The sequence below is a fragment of the Glycine soja genome, chromosome 19 (genome assembly GCF_004193775.1).
Source record: "Glycine soja cultivar W05 chromosome 19, ASM419377v2, whole genome shotgun sequence".
Taxonomy (NCBI): Eukaryota; Viridiplantae; Streptophyta; class Magnoliopsida; order Fabales; family Fabaceae; genus Glycine; species Glycine soja.
Window position 1 is genome coordinate 48,577,643 of NC_041020.1, and position 13,121 is coordinate 48,590,763.

At 29.2% G+C, this 13,121-nt stretch overlaps 1 protein-coding gene across 1 annotated transcript; it reads left to right on the forward strand.

The window, feature by feature from the left end:
* Window positions 1-4,709: 4,709 nt before the first annotated feature.
* LOC114399305 (transcription factor bHLH94-like) lies at window positions 4,710-6,838 on the forward strand. The gene is made up of 3 exons (XM_028361478.1): window positions 4,710-5,339; window positions 5,669-6,058; window positions 6,303-6,838. Exons 1-3 carry the CDS (start codon window positions 4,857-4,859, stop codon window positions 6,396-6,398), a joined length of 969 nt encoding a protein of 322 aa, XP_028217279.1. The 5' UTR covers window positions 4,710-4,856; the 3' UTR covers window positions 6,399-6,838.
* The last annotated feature ends 6,283 nt before the right edge of the window (window positions 6,839-13,121 follow it).

Here is a 13,121-nt window from a genome sequence, read left to right on the forward strand (position 1 = left end):
TGTATTTGCTATTTATGTATTTTTTAAGATTATAAATATTTTTCATTGGTCAATTTTATTTGTGTTAAGTAGAATTATTATGAGTAATAAAAATTTTCCTCTGAATAACATAACTCTAACTATTTCTAGGGTTAGAACTCTTGTACGCGTGTATATATATATATATGAAGTCCACATGGGTCGCGTAATTTCTTGTTCGCTAAAGCACCAATTGTTAATTAGAAGCATCTCGACTACATTATCAATATATAATTATGATGATCGACATCTGACAAGATGCTTAAACATATAATGTTAAATTATTGATGCAATAGTAACTACAATCGTCACTGTATGGGACAATTCCTTTAGTTTATCCAATGAAATTGGTTGATAAACAGAAAGGCTTCTGTACAATGTATCTATTATATGTAACAGTAATTGTGAATCATTCAAATGGTTACCTGCCAGTTGGGTCTAACAATTTTCTTATTGGTTCTATATGATGACTAATTATTAGGCTAATTAATTAACTCTCTCTATTCCATTTTGAAAGACGTGTTTTAGTAAAAAAAAAAAAAAAGCATTGTTATTATTTTGATTGTTACTGTATTTTATAATGTGAAATATTAGATTTTTTTTATTTCCTTAATCATTTACTGTAAAGTAAGAAATTAATTAAAAAAAGAGTATTGATAAGAAAATAACCAAATAAATCAAAAAGAGTAATATTGTTGTGCTGAGAAAATAGAGCAAGGTGTCATTTTTGTTAATAAAAACTTTTTTTCCTGAAAATATATAAATGTATGAGTCTATTTCGATAAGCTTCTATAAAAATATTTCTAGAAGAAAGAAATAATAAGAAAAATATCAAATGAGTTTTTTTATAAACTAAAATAAATTATTCATTAGTTAATTTATAAATATCACTTGATTTTTTAAGGAAAATATGAGAAATTTTTTATAAATTAGTTGATAAAAAATCATTTTAACTCATAAAAGATTTTATCTTATTTTTTTAATTAAAAGTATTTTTAAAGAAACTTATCAAAACAACCACTATAAAACAGTCTTAAGACATAAACTATGAACAACAAAGGTTATAGAGTCTAGTGAGTTGGAGAATTGAAGATGCATATGCAGATGGAAGTGTGCTCCAATCGCTCTTTTCTCAGCTTTGCAAGAATCTCTCTCTGACTGCGTCAGCCTTTGTGCTGGTCGTACTTCCGACCGTCTTATTACCAAATGACGAACCCCTTTCTCTTTTTGTCTTTCAAATTCCCTCTCATTCTTCTCAAAACGCTCTTTTACCAACACATTTTCTATTGTTATTATAGTCAAGGATACCCGATAAAATTAAAACCTATATTTTTCCTTCCAAGGGAGGCATTAGAACCTAGTTAGCTACTACTTGGTGATTCACGAGCCATTGCCATTTTCTTTCATTTATTTTAATTATTAGTTTAATCAATGTATCAATTGTTAACTATTAAAGAATTCGAACGTTTTCATAAAAAAAAAAAATAAACCAAAAGATAAAATAGTAAATAAAAGCAAAATTTTAATTACTTGAAAGACAAAATATTAAAATCATAACGAAGTATTGCAGAAATTTTATTTTTAACGACTACTTTCAATGTATTTCTTCCAATCCAAAATAATAGTTTTCTTAAGTTATTCTATACATATAATATAATAATAAATAAATAAAAATTAATTTTATAAAATTAATCTTATATAATCATTAATCTATTTATATATTTTATTATCTACTGTTAGTATTATGAAATATATAAGTAGAAAATATAATTAATGTTACATTTTGAAAAGTTAAAATAATAATTATTTTATGAGAATTTTTTTACACGATAATTATATTTGGACGAAAGAAATAATTCATACTAAAACACTAAAAAGAATTATAAATGTGTCCCTTTTGACATATTTATAAATATCATATAAAGTGTTATATACTGATAATATAGCACAGTATTATACATAGAACATGCTGATAATTCCATTTCTTTCTCAACAAAAAAAGAATAAAGTGTATAACAGTAGGGACAAACCAAATGACTAATCACTACTATATAAATTTTTAAGTAAATTTTATATTTATATGCATAATTATTTTTGGATTTAATTAATATGCATAATAGGGTAAAATAATTCCACACTAATAGTCATTAATAATTTAAGAAAATATTTATTTATTTATTATAACATATTGATCATATTTATAACAAATTTGAAAACTCTTTCAGAAGAATAATAAGTTTTTATATAAAACAAAAAAAACAACAAAATAATTTTACTCAAACAAATGATAAGTTCATTCATTTTTTTAAATAGGCACACACGTATAAACACGTGCTAATCCGATAAATGTAACTCAATTAATAATATACATTGAGTTTATAAAAATTGATATATTTTAATTCCCACATAATATACTCTTTAAGTGTGATTAAACTCTAAGGAGTTTTGAGTGGGTGAAAAGTCTTAAATATAATTAGATTTTAAATAATTTTAACTTTTACTAAATTCTGAACAAACTGAATGATTGTTGTTATTAATAAAAAATATAAACACTTGTCGAATTCATGAATTTCTTTTTCTTTTTTTCTGTATAATATAATGATACTTCACTCCTATCAATCAATTTCTAAATGGACTTAATAAGGCCACTTATTATTATTTAACTAGATTCCCTCTTTAATTTGTTTTTTGTTTAGTGAAATTATAATCTTTGCATAAAATAACTATCTGTCTGTCTCTGTACTGTTGGAGAGTCAGCGCCCTGAATAGTAATTAGTAAGTATGCGGCGTTCTTGTGAACATTTTTCTATATTGGATTCTTGGATTCTAAATGCTAATTAAGACACGTGAGTGTGTTCTAAATTCTAATTTAGCTGTTTATTTGAACATAAAAAAATCGGCATCTACATAATTATCTCTATTTTTTTTTTTTTACTTACAGATAGAGAATTAGTTTTATATTATTTGTCTGTCTCATTTATTTTGATGTTTTGACATTTTGTTTTCCATTCCATTTTGATTGTCATTTTATAATCTTAATTAAATGTTTAATATTTTTTCCTATTATATCTTTATTCATTTATTATTGAGTGAGAAAAAAAAGAGATATATATGTTAAATCCAATTAATATAAATAATAAAAAAGAAAAGAAAAAAAGACTCAAGACGTAAAAAAGACTTAATTATACATTTTGTCTTTTATTTTTCATAATTTCACAAATTTGTCACCCAACTATTTAGCATATTTTGTGACCTAATTTTAAAAAAATTGCACATTTTTCCATGTCATTAGTTGATCGGGTGGTGTTATTGGGTTACTGCTAATGTAGATTGGTGATGTGATAATATACATGACTGTTAATGTGGCATTGGCATGATAATTAATGTGGTGCTGAGGTGACAAGAGAGTTAAACTATTCATTTTGTCTCTCCCCATATGTAATTTTTTTTTCATATTTTATCACCTAATTATGTTTGTTCATTTTTTCACTGGCTTTCAAAATTCAACAAATGGTGTTACGTGTGTGCCTGTGTAAATGGTTAGAGAATCCACAAGTGCTAATTTGAGTCTTTTGATGTGTTTTTTTCATTCATAAAAATTAAAAATAATATAAAAATTTATATTAATGTATACATCTTATTTAATGAAATGAGTTAAAATTACATGATAGTCTTTTGTCATGAAGGCTAAATTAGCATTGATAGGGCATTGCCCTTCCGGTCCCTCTCCAAGGTACCATGCAATACTTTCATGATTTAAATTATTTTACTATTGAGTCTAACACCCTAAAGGAGGCCAGAAGCAATTGTTTTATGATACCGTGCGACTTGCCAGGACCATAATTTTCGTCCCTGTAATTTGGTCCATCCTTTTGGATGGAGAATTTAATTCATCAACTTTTTGTCTTCCTGGAAGAAAACTTATAACTTAACTAATTGTCTTGCCAAAATGTGTTCTAATTGCATTGAGAAAATAAACAAAGGATAAATAATTTAGTATGTATTTATAAATAATAGGTGCTTTGACCGTTTTTTTTTTATATTTTTAAATACGATTAAAAAGAATTGAATCTAAAATCTTATAAAAATTATTCATGACTCTCTCACGGCTTTGACAACCCATTAATTAGTGTGTGGTTTGTTGCATGCCAAAAGTTTTTTCAACATATAGTGTGTGATCCGTTGTCTGACCAATAACCGGTATACATTTTAATGTCGAAAGAATCTTTTATGTATATATCTTAATCTTATAATCGCAGAGCAAAGTTTCTGATATAATATCAGAATTTTTGTACTCAAGTTATCTAAACTTTAATCCTTATTGTTCTTATTCATCTTCAAATTTGTTTGTTCCTACTTCCTAGATATATATAAGGTAGATGAACATCGATCTTTATTGTTTATACTTCAAAGCTAAAGGTCAACAAGGCTGATTCATTTCGTAAAAATATGACTGTGAGTCCAAATCCTGTTATCAACGTGAGAATTTCGTTTACAGTTTTTGAGCTGTGAAGTTATCGTAACCTTGGTAAATTCTGAAAAACTTCAAAGAAAAACTTCAAATTACCTAAATTTTTTTATAAAACAAAAAGAAAAACTTCAAAGCCAAAGAATTATTTATGCGTTCTCTTATTTTGTTTTTTGCCTGCAATAAAATAAAATCCTAATACATACGTTCCACTCTATTTCACGTGCAAAGCATTGTCCATCTTGTATCTTCCTTCTCCTCAAACTAGAAGGGCCTTTAAAAGCTCAAAAGCACTCATCAATAGCACGCAACTTGGCATTTTTCATCTTCACCTTCTTTTTTTCAGGGTAGCCACATAAAAGTATTGTGCATGTGTTTGCCAGAGGGAGAAAGAGGCATGGCACTAGAAGCAGTAGTATATCCCCAACCTCAAGACCCGTTTGGCTACGGAATCAAAGACCCTTCTTACAACTACAACAACTTGTTAGAAGGTGGTGGAGGCAACTGGGGCTTTGAAAAAGAAGAGCAAGGTTTTGTCACTTTTCTGGAGAACCAAACAGAGAATTATCCTTATGGAGAATGGAACTGTTCTCCTTCTCCACCATCCATGTTGCCTCACTTGAATGCATCAAATCCTCAGTCTTCAGAAACCAGCAACATACATAACAACTTAGATAGTTCAATTTCCACCCCTGCTCGTCCCAAAAGGCGCAGAACCAAAAGCAGGAAGAATAAGGAAGAGATTGAGAACCAGAGAATGACTCACATTGCTGTAGAGCGCAACAGAAGGAAGCAAATGAACGAGTATCTCTCTGTTCTTCGCTCTCTAATGCCTGAATCTTACGTCCAAAGGGTACTTCAATTTAACATTTCCTCCACCAAAACATGCTTCTACTTTTCACTTTCTTCAAAGGGAAACCTGCAATTTATTCTAGTTGTGTAAAAATGCATATTTCACTCTCTAATGTTTCTTAAAACAAATAAAATAACCTTCCCATGATTAATTTGCAGCTAATTAGTTAAGAATTAGCCAAAAAAAATTAGGATCCGGATACACCCTTTTAAACATCATTGCTAAATTACATATGGCACAAACTTGAAGCTACTAATTTGCATTTTTCTTTTACATCTTGAAACGGGTATAATTGATTATGTTCTAATTTAATTCTTTGAGGAATGCAGGGTGATCAAGCATCTATAATTGGGGGTGCTATCAACTTTGTTAAGGAGCTGGAGCAGAGGCTGCAATTTCTTGGTGGTCAGAAAGAGAAAGAGGAGAAATCTGATGTGCCCTTTTCTGAGTTCTTCTCCTTTCCACAGTACTCAACAAGTGCCGGTGGGGGCTGCGACAATTCTACAGCCATGAGTGAGCAAAAGTGTGAGGCTCAGTCTGGCATTGCTGACATAGAAGTGACAATGGTAGAGAGCCATGCAAATCTCAAAATAAGATCCAAGAAACGGCCAAAGCAGCTCTTGAAAATAGTCTCTAGTTTGCATGGCATGCGTCTCACAATCTTGCACCTAAATGTTACCACCACAGGGGAAATTGTCCTCTATTCTCTTAGTGTTAAGGTTTGTGTTACCTTTCTCTTTGGTGTTCTTTTCTTCTCCGAGGTTTTAAATTGTGGCCGTAATCACAGTTACAATTTTAACATGATTCTTGATATTGTGAGAAATTACAAACAAGAGGGCAACAATCCTAAAAACGTTGATGTCACAATCAAAATCACAGTCATGGACTGTTTTTTAAACCTTATGATACATGTCTTTGTGAGCATTGAAAAGTGTATATAAATAATTGAAAATTTTCTTGTAGGTGGAAGAAGATTGCAAGCTGGGATCAGTGGATGAGATAGCTGCAGCAGTGTACCAAATGCTGGATAGGATTCAACAAGAGTCAATCTTGAATTAAGATTCTGAAGTTGAGCTAATTTGGCCCAATTTTTTTAACCTGATCAAGAAGACCTTATTATATTTGTTTCTCTTTTTTCAAGTTGTACGTAATTATTGCAACGGCTGTGGATCCTGTTGTTAATCTACTGAAGCACCTTGATCGATGTGGGGTCCTTGGAGGAAGTTTTTGGTTGATTCCTTCTTATTGTCTATCTAGCTACCTCTATTTTTTATCCTTCTCTCTCTTTCTCTCTTTCTGTACTTTGGGTGGAGAAGGTTGTAGTGTATTGTATTGTGCTTGAGACACATTCAAGTGCTCTCAGTCAATTCTGCTTACCTTGCTTTAATAGCGGTAGGCCATCTCAATCTCAAACAAAAGCCAATTTGTCAAGCCCAAATGCAGAATATCTCAAAGTCACTTTGAATGAAAAAAGATAGCCAAAGATTTTAGGAGATTCACATCCACTGTTAACTGTTTAGTCCATTTTTTTTCCCCTTTCATTTGGTTGTTACATTTTTTACTTCTTTCTAACCACTACCAGTTAAAACGAAAAATATATTGCATAAGAAAAAACCCGAATATTATATTGATTCTTGTCTCATTATGGACAATAGCTGGAACAAGATAAACATCAAAAGTTATGTTCATTAATACAAAATTCCTAATGTTATCTAATTGTAATATGCTCTGCGAACTATTATCATTTATCAGAGCTTCTATTCTGAGGATTTGACTCAAGCATTATATTGCTCTAGTAGATTGTGTAAAATTGATTAAATGAAAAATAATTAGTATAAAACAATTGTGCATCGGAGATGAAAAGCTATTGTGGACTTGCAGCCAAAGGTCAAATCAAAAGAAAGAAGACCCGTGTGCTCTACATATGGAACTGTGTATTAGATGGGAACGTTGCGGAACACAGGAAGGAAGAGCTAAATTTTCTCTGCATGCGTCGATTTTTTCATTTTTCACACTGAACGAAGAACGGTCCATCCTTATCATCATTAGGAAGCTGACTAAACTGAATCCAGGAATCTACAGATAAATTCATGCATCTACTATGTATTCATTATTAAGCGTAGATCGATGTATTCCATTGTTTGAATATTAAATAATTGACATCAGTTACCTTGCTTTTATTATATTTTTTTACATGTCTTTTAAAACATTATCCAAATTAAATAAAATAACTTTTTGTTATAAGCAAAATGTTTTCCTTTATTAAAAGAATGTTAACCAGTGTTTTAGGATATTATTAAAAAATTTAAAATGTTTTTTATTATAAAAAAGATACCGATATAATTTTACCTCAATTGACATGAGATTTTTCGGCTTAACTGATAGTTTCGAATTTAAGCTTTAAAGTATATAACTTAGTTAAATACTTGTAAGTAATCATACTTGACTGCTTGCGCAAAATCACCACTATCTACATACTTATGGTCTCGTATGAAAAAAATAATTTTACCTTAATTTTCAATACACCCTGTTATAAATTTAATAAAATAATATATTTATTGATTCTTTAATTAATGTTTTTTTAATAACATCAAGATTAGAACCTAGAACCTTTTGTAAACCATCCAAATTACCTTATCACTAGGCCTACCTAGTGATTCAAATTTCAATTAAACTATTTATAAGACTCTATTGTTAAGTTTATAATGACAATAATAAAGATTGGACTTAAGATCTCATAATCTACTCCAACCTCGCTATTAGGCCAACCCTAATGTGATAATGTTTGCTTCTTTAAACAACTATGTTAACTAGCTCGCAATTTCAAAAAAGGTGCTGTTTTCTTATAAAAGTTATACAAGGTAATGTTATTCATAAAACAAATTTTTGTAAATATTACTCTCACTTTTTTCTTTGTTTCCTTTTATGACATTTTTTTATGGAATTTTATGAGATTACATATCATACATTTCTCTTTTTTCACTTTCTATTTCTCTCTTATAAAAAATATTATATAAATAAGATTCTCTCTGATGTTTTTTTTTTCTTATAAAAAACAAATGATATCGATAGTGATTTCAAGAGACTGTAACTCAAGATTTGCAATAGAAACGTTCTTATTGTTATATTATCTAAAGAAATTATTTTTCAAAAAAGGCCACTTTCACATAATTTTTAGAAGCAAAACATGATCATGACAGCTGTTGACGGGAGGACAAGAGAGACTGAGAAAAGAAAAAGAAATAGGAGGGCAGTGATTAATGGTGGCTGTTACGGACAAGTAGGTGAGTTATAGGGATCATCCTTCATTCTTTTTCACTTTCTGAGTCTACAATATTTTTAATAACTAGCTATTGAAAAATGCAAATGATTAGGGCATTGAAGGTAAAAATAATGGCCCCATCAAGTAGTACGATATTCGTAGTCGAATTCCTATGCGAAAAAATAAAAGAAAGTAGTGTTGTGGTGGGGCCATCGAATATCTTCAAGAGCAGAATGAAAAGAATAAAGTTACAATTTGCAAATATATTTTAAACTTAAACTATTTTTAAAAAGCGAGTGAAGACCTTTTTTGTGGTTAGTATTTTCATTTTGAGTTATTTGAGTTAGCACAAAGCAAATGTGATTTGAGTCAACCAAAACAGTAACTTGTCCAGGTAAAAGAGTTTTCCCTTCGTTGATTTATTCAATTCTGTACTCAAAACCTATTGCATGTATATATTGGAGGTTTGAGTTACCATGATGATTGCTTCTTGAATACTGGACATGATAATTGGCTTCTTATTTAGAAATGGCCCTTCAACTATGGTCTCCTTCTATGCAGTTTTTTCAATTTTAAGACCTTGTTCTATTCCTTCATTTGGTTAAGCGAGAATTCCTTCTTCATTCAAATCCAAAATAATAGTGACATACTACATTAATATTTCCAATTTTATTAAGGATCTTCTAGTTCAACTACCTGTTTTTCCAATTTTATAAGAGCATTTTCTGGATCAAGTATGTGTCAGTGAGTCATCATGGTATAAGCTCCATTGCATAAACACATCATCGTGATAGCTCCATCCGACAGACTCAATTAGAATGATAACATCAGTACAAAAACGTAAAAACTCAACACCATTGGCAAGTTACATGCTTATATATTCACTTCAAAGGATAAAATATTTTTACCATAAGAAAAAAATCAGTAGAATTTTTTTCCGAAAAGACTTAATTGGCACGCGAGGAAAATTAATAGAATTTGTTTTTTGAAAAGACTTAATTGGCACGCTTATAACTCATTTGTGTACCCTTTTTAATCCAAAACTTGAAAAACGTCTATCACTTGTTCTTTATGTTTCTCAATAGTATTAAGATGCGATTGGGTTGAAAGAAGAGAATGGATTATTTCCCATTACTGATTGTAAAAGTACAGGGGGCTATTTATAGTTTTACAAATCATCTTACTCATCAGACATTAATCTTCAAACAAGTTTCTTTACCTCCCAGAATCTTCAGAGCCTTCAAAGTTCAAAATACAAAATAAACATAAATAAAGTATTTTTTTTATAGAATCAAGATATAGTCGTCAATTTTCCGTCACATGAAGTCTAATTCATTCACATTTGAACTTTGTGCATAAAGTAGTGTCAGATGAAAATGAGTATTATTATCTTCATAGGAAAATTAAATATAAAAAAAACAGTGATAAGAATAGCACGGTAAAAAGATAAGATGATGATAGTGCGATTTATGTCCTTTGCAGATTTTACTGTCCTTTACAGTATATGTTAGGTCCCGTCCCCTATTTTTAATTGTCAGATTCTAAATGTAAGGTACAAGGGCCTTAGCGTCTGTTTGTGAACTCCAGCAAAATATATAATAATAATAATTCATTGGTTGTTGATGAAGCTCCAGGGTTGTCTTTTAGAAGATTCCAACTATAACACCGATTTGTCTTCATCTTCCTGTTCTCTTGCGTGGAACATTGCGTACATAGATTCCAACCCAAATTTCTCTCTTTCTCTCGTGCCATGAAGAGAAAATTTTAATTAACAATTAAAAAATATGTAAAAAAAGTGTGATGGAAATGAAATTACATTACTACCAACATTTCTCTTATTTAAAAGTTTGCTCATGGAAAATAAAGTGGATGAAGCAAAAGGGTTGTTAACTTTTTTGGTTTTGTTTTTATTTTATGATCGAAAAAGTATTGTTAACTTAAGTACCCTTTATACCAAGACATAAAGAATAGGGTTGGGTTGCAGCTTTGAGGAAAATAGAAAACATACAAAAAGAAGAGTTGCAAGGATATATAGGTGCCTCGTAGCATATAGAACATAACATACTGTTGAATTGAAGGCAAGCTATAAAGAAATAGCACGGAGACAGAAGATAGTGACTTTCTTTCTTTCTTTGATAGAAAAATAGAATAAAGTAAAAAGACATAAAGCTATTTATTAGAACGATGACAATCACCCCATAACGGGAAATGACATAAAAGTAGAGAAAGAAACTAATAATTGAAGGGGGTCGAAGTGAATGCGATTCTACACTGAATTGGTCCACATGAAAGTTAAGTTAAACAGTTGAATGGCTTTTGAGATTAATGTCGCAATTGAATTCATGATGAAGTTGTTAACTATAGCAAAATAAAAGTGACCCCTTTTTCTTTGGAATTGAAACAATATGTAGAATGATCCATACCAATAATATAAAATACTAAAATGGACAAAGAGCAAGGGAGCAGAAGATTGGGTCAAAGAGGTGTTGATTACTTAGTTCTGGCTAAATGCTGTGCAGGCATGACATACATCATCTCATTCATTCCCATGACAATCAACGCCAAAAGAGAATCAAATTAACTGTGGCTGGCCCAAACAAACCCTTTCTTGCTGTGTCATAATGAGGCTTTTCAGAAAAGTTCAATAATTTTAGCCCAATCTCAGTTGGGCCCAAAAGTCGAATTCGCTGACGGGACAGCATTATTAAATAGATGAAAAATACTCCAATGGTGGACTCCAAGAAAAAGAAAAAACAGATGATATAAGATATTGATGAATAAATTACAATTTTTAGTTGCATGTAATAAATAAAATGACACTCTTTATCAATCTTAGCTTAATTTATTTCAATTATTTAACTTAAATCAAAATTTAAACCTATTTGTGATTCTAGAAAACTAACTTGATTAAACATTTAACAAATTAAATTGAAAATAATTTATGAATAACTTATTTCATTTGAACTCATACTCCTCACTCTATAAAGCTGCGAATGCTATAGGAATTTGTTCCTTTCATTTTGATCCTTTTACTGCAGCCTGCAGGCAATGCAGATAGAGCAATGCCTTTTCCACTTTTTATAGATCCTTTCACTCACTCTTGCATTCAATATTAAATCATTAAATTATAGCAAGTTAATGAATATCGTTAAAATACTTATCAATGATTTAAAATAAAAATGATCAAATAAAACATTCTTCGGAGCAAACATCATACCTAATTCATGTTATATTATATGATTTTGACAATTCTTTAATAATTATTCTTTAGACATTTGTTAGTAGAAGTGAAAATAGCCTCAAATCTAAAGTGCACCCCTCATCTTAGAGGAATCAATTGATTCAAATCCGTCAAACAAGATTTGCATAAATAAGTTTGATTTGTTTAAAAATTGAAGTTTTATGTCTAACTTGCTACTTGTTATCCGCTCTTTTTTTTGGATTAATTTGTCGTTTTTAAAAATCTAATTTAGCATGATAGTTTACATAAAAAAAATATTTCATATTAGAAAAATTATATAGAGTTGACTATAAAATCTATTTCATAAAAAAATTAAATAGATTAATCCACCCATGGGTCAATAAGAAAAAACTCTATATATGAGAAAACTAAAAATAATAAAATTTAAATTTACTGATACATAAATCATCATAGGTAAAAATATACAAACTGAACTTTACAAAAGTCTAACTTGTTTATAAGATATATGACGGATTTTAAGGTCAAAAGTGACGTTCATAATAAATACATTATGCAATAAGATTATTGAATAGGACTTAAATTTATCCTTTAATATATTTATTTATTGACTTAATTCTCCACTATATTAACATTCTTAATATTTAAAAGGCATGTGTATACGCGCACACACACTTTTAATACATTATAATAAATTTAATATAATAATCATATTAACTAAAAAAGTATTGTTTCATGTTTACTCAAATATAGGTCAATTTGTTAAGTTTAAAAGATTTTTTTAATGACTTAATGCATAATCTTTTTAATCAAATGGTGTTTTATAAAACTCTTAAACTCAGTTTATTTCTTAAAAAAAGTAAAATCTGACCTAAGCTTAATATAAGTTAGGTCATAAATGTAGGGCCGTCAGCATATATCAAGTAATATAAGAAAAATATTAAAATTTTCATACAACTTTCTTCATTATCAGAAAAAGAAAGTGTTAAATTTGTATAAATTTGATGTTAGAAATTTTCCAGAGTTTTTAAACATTCGAAGGGTAAATTAATTTTTTTTAATATTCGTGGATAATTTTTTCTTTAAAAAAGAACTAAAAGCTTACAAGTTAAAACATCAATTTTTTTTAGTTTTTCTTTTTCTTTAAAAAATAGTAATTTAATTTTTGATAAAGGAAATGGAAAAAACAGATGTTTTGAGTAAGATGGTTAATTTTTTAGTGAAAAAAAAGTTAACTTCTCTTCTCTGTGCCTTGTTCTCCCCTTCCTTTTTATTCTTTAATCTCTCTCGAATCATTTCTTTTAAATTAAAAGAAATAGAG

Coding starts and splice junctions, on each gene's coding strand:
- LOC114399305 (XM_028361478.1), top strand. CDS start 4,857: ATGTGTTTGCCAGAGGGAGAAAGAGGCATGGCACTAGAAGCAGTAGTA. Junction 5,340..5,668: donor CTGAATCTTACGTCCAAAGG/GTACTTCAATTT, acceptor TGAGGAATGCAG/GGTGATCAAGCATCTATAAT. Junction 6,059..6,302: donor TCTATTCTCTTAGTGTTAAG/GTTTGTGTTACC, acceptor ATTTTCTTGTAG/GTGGAAGAAGATTGCAAGCT.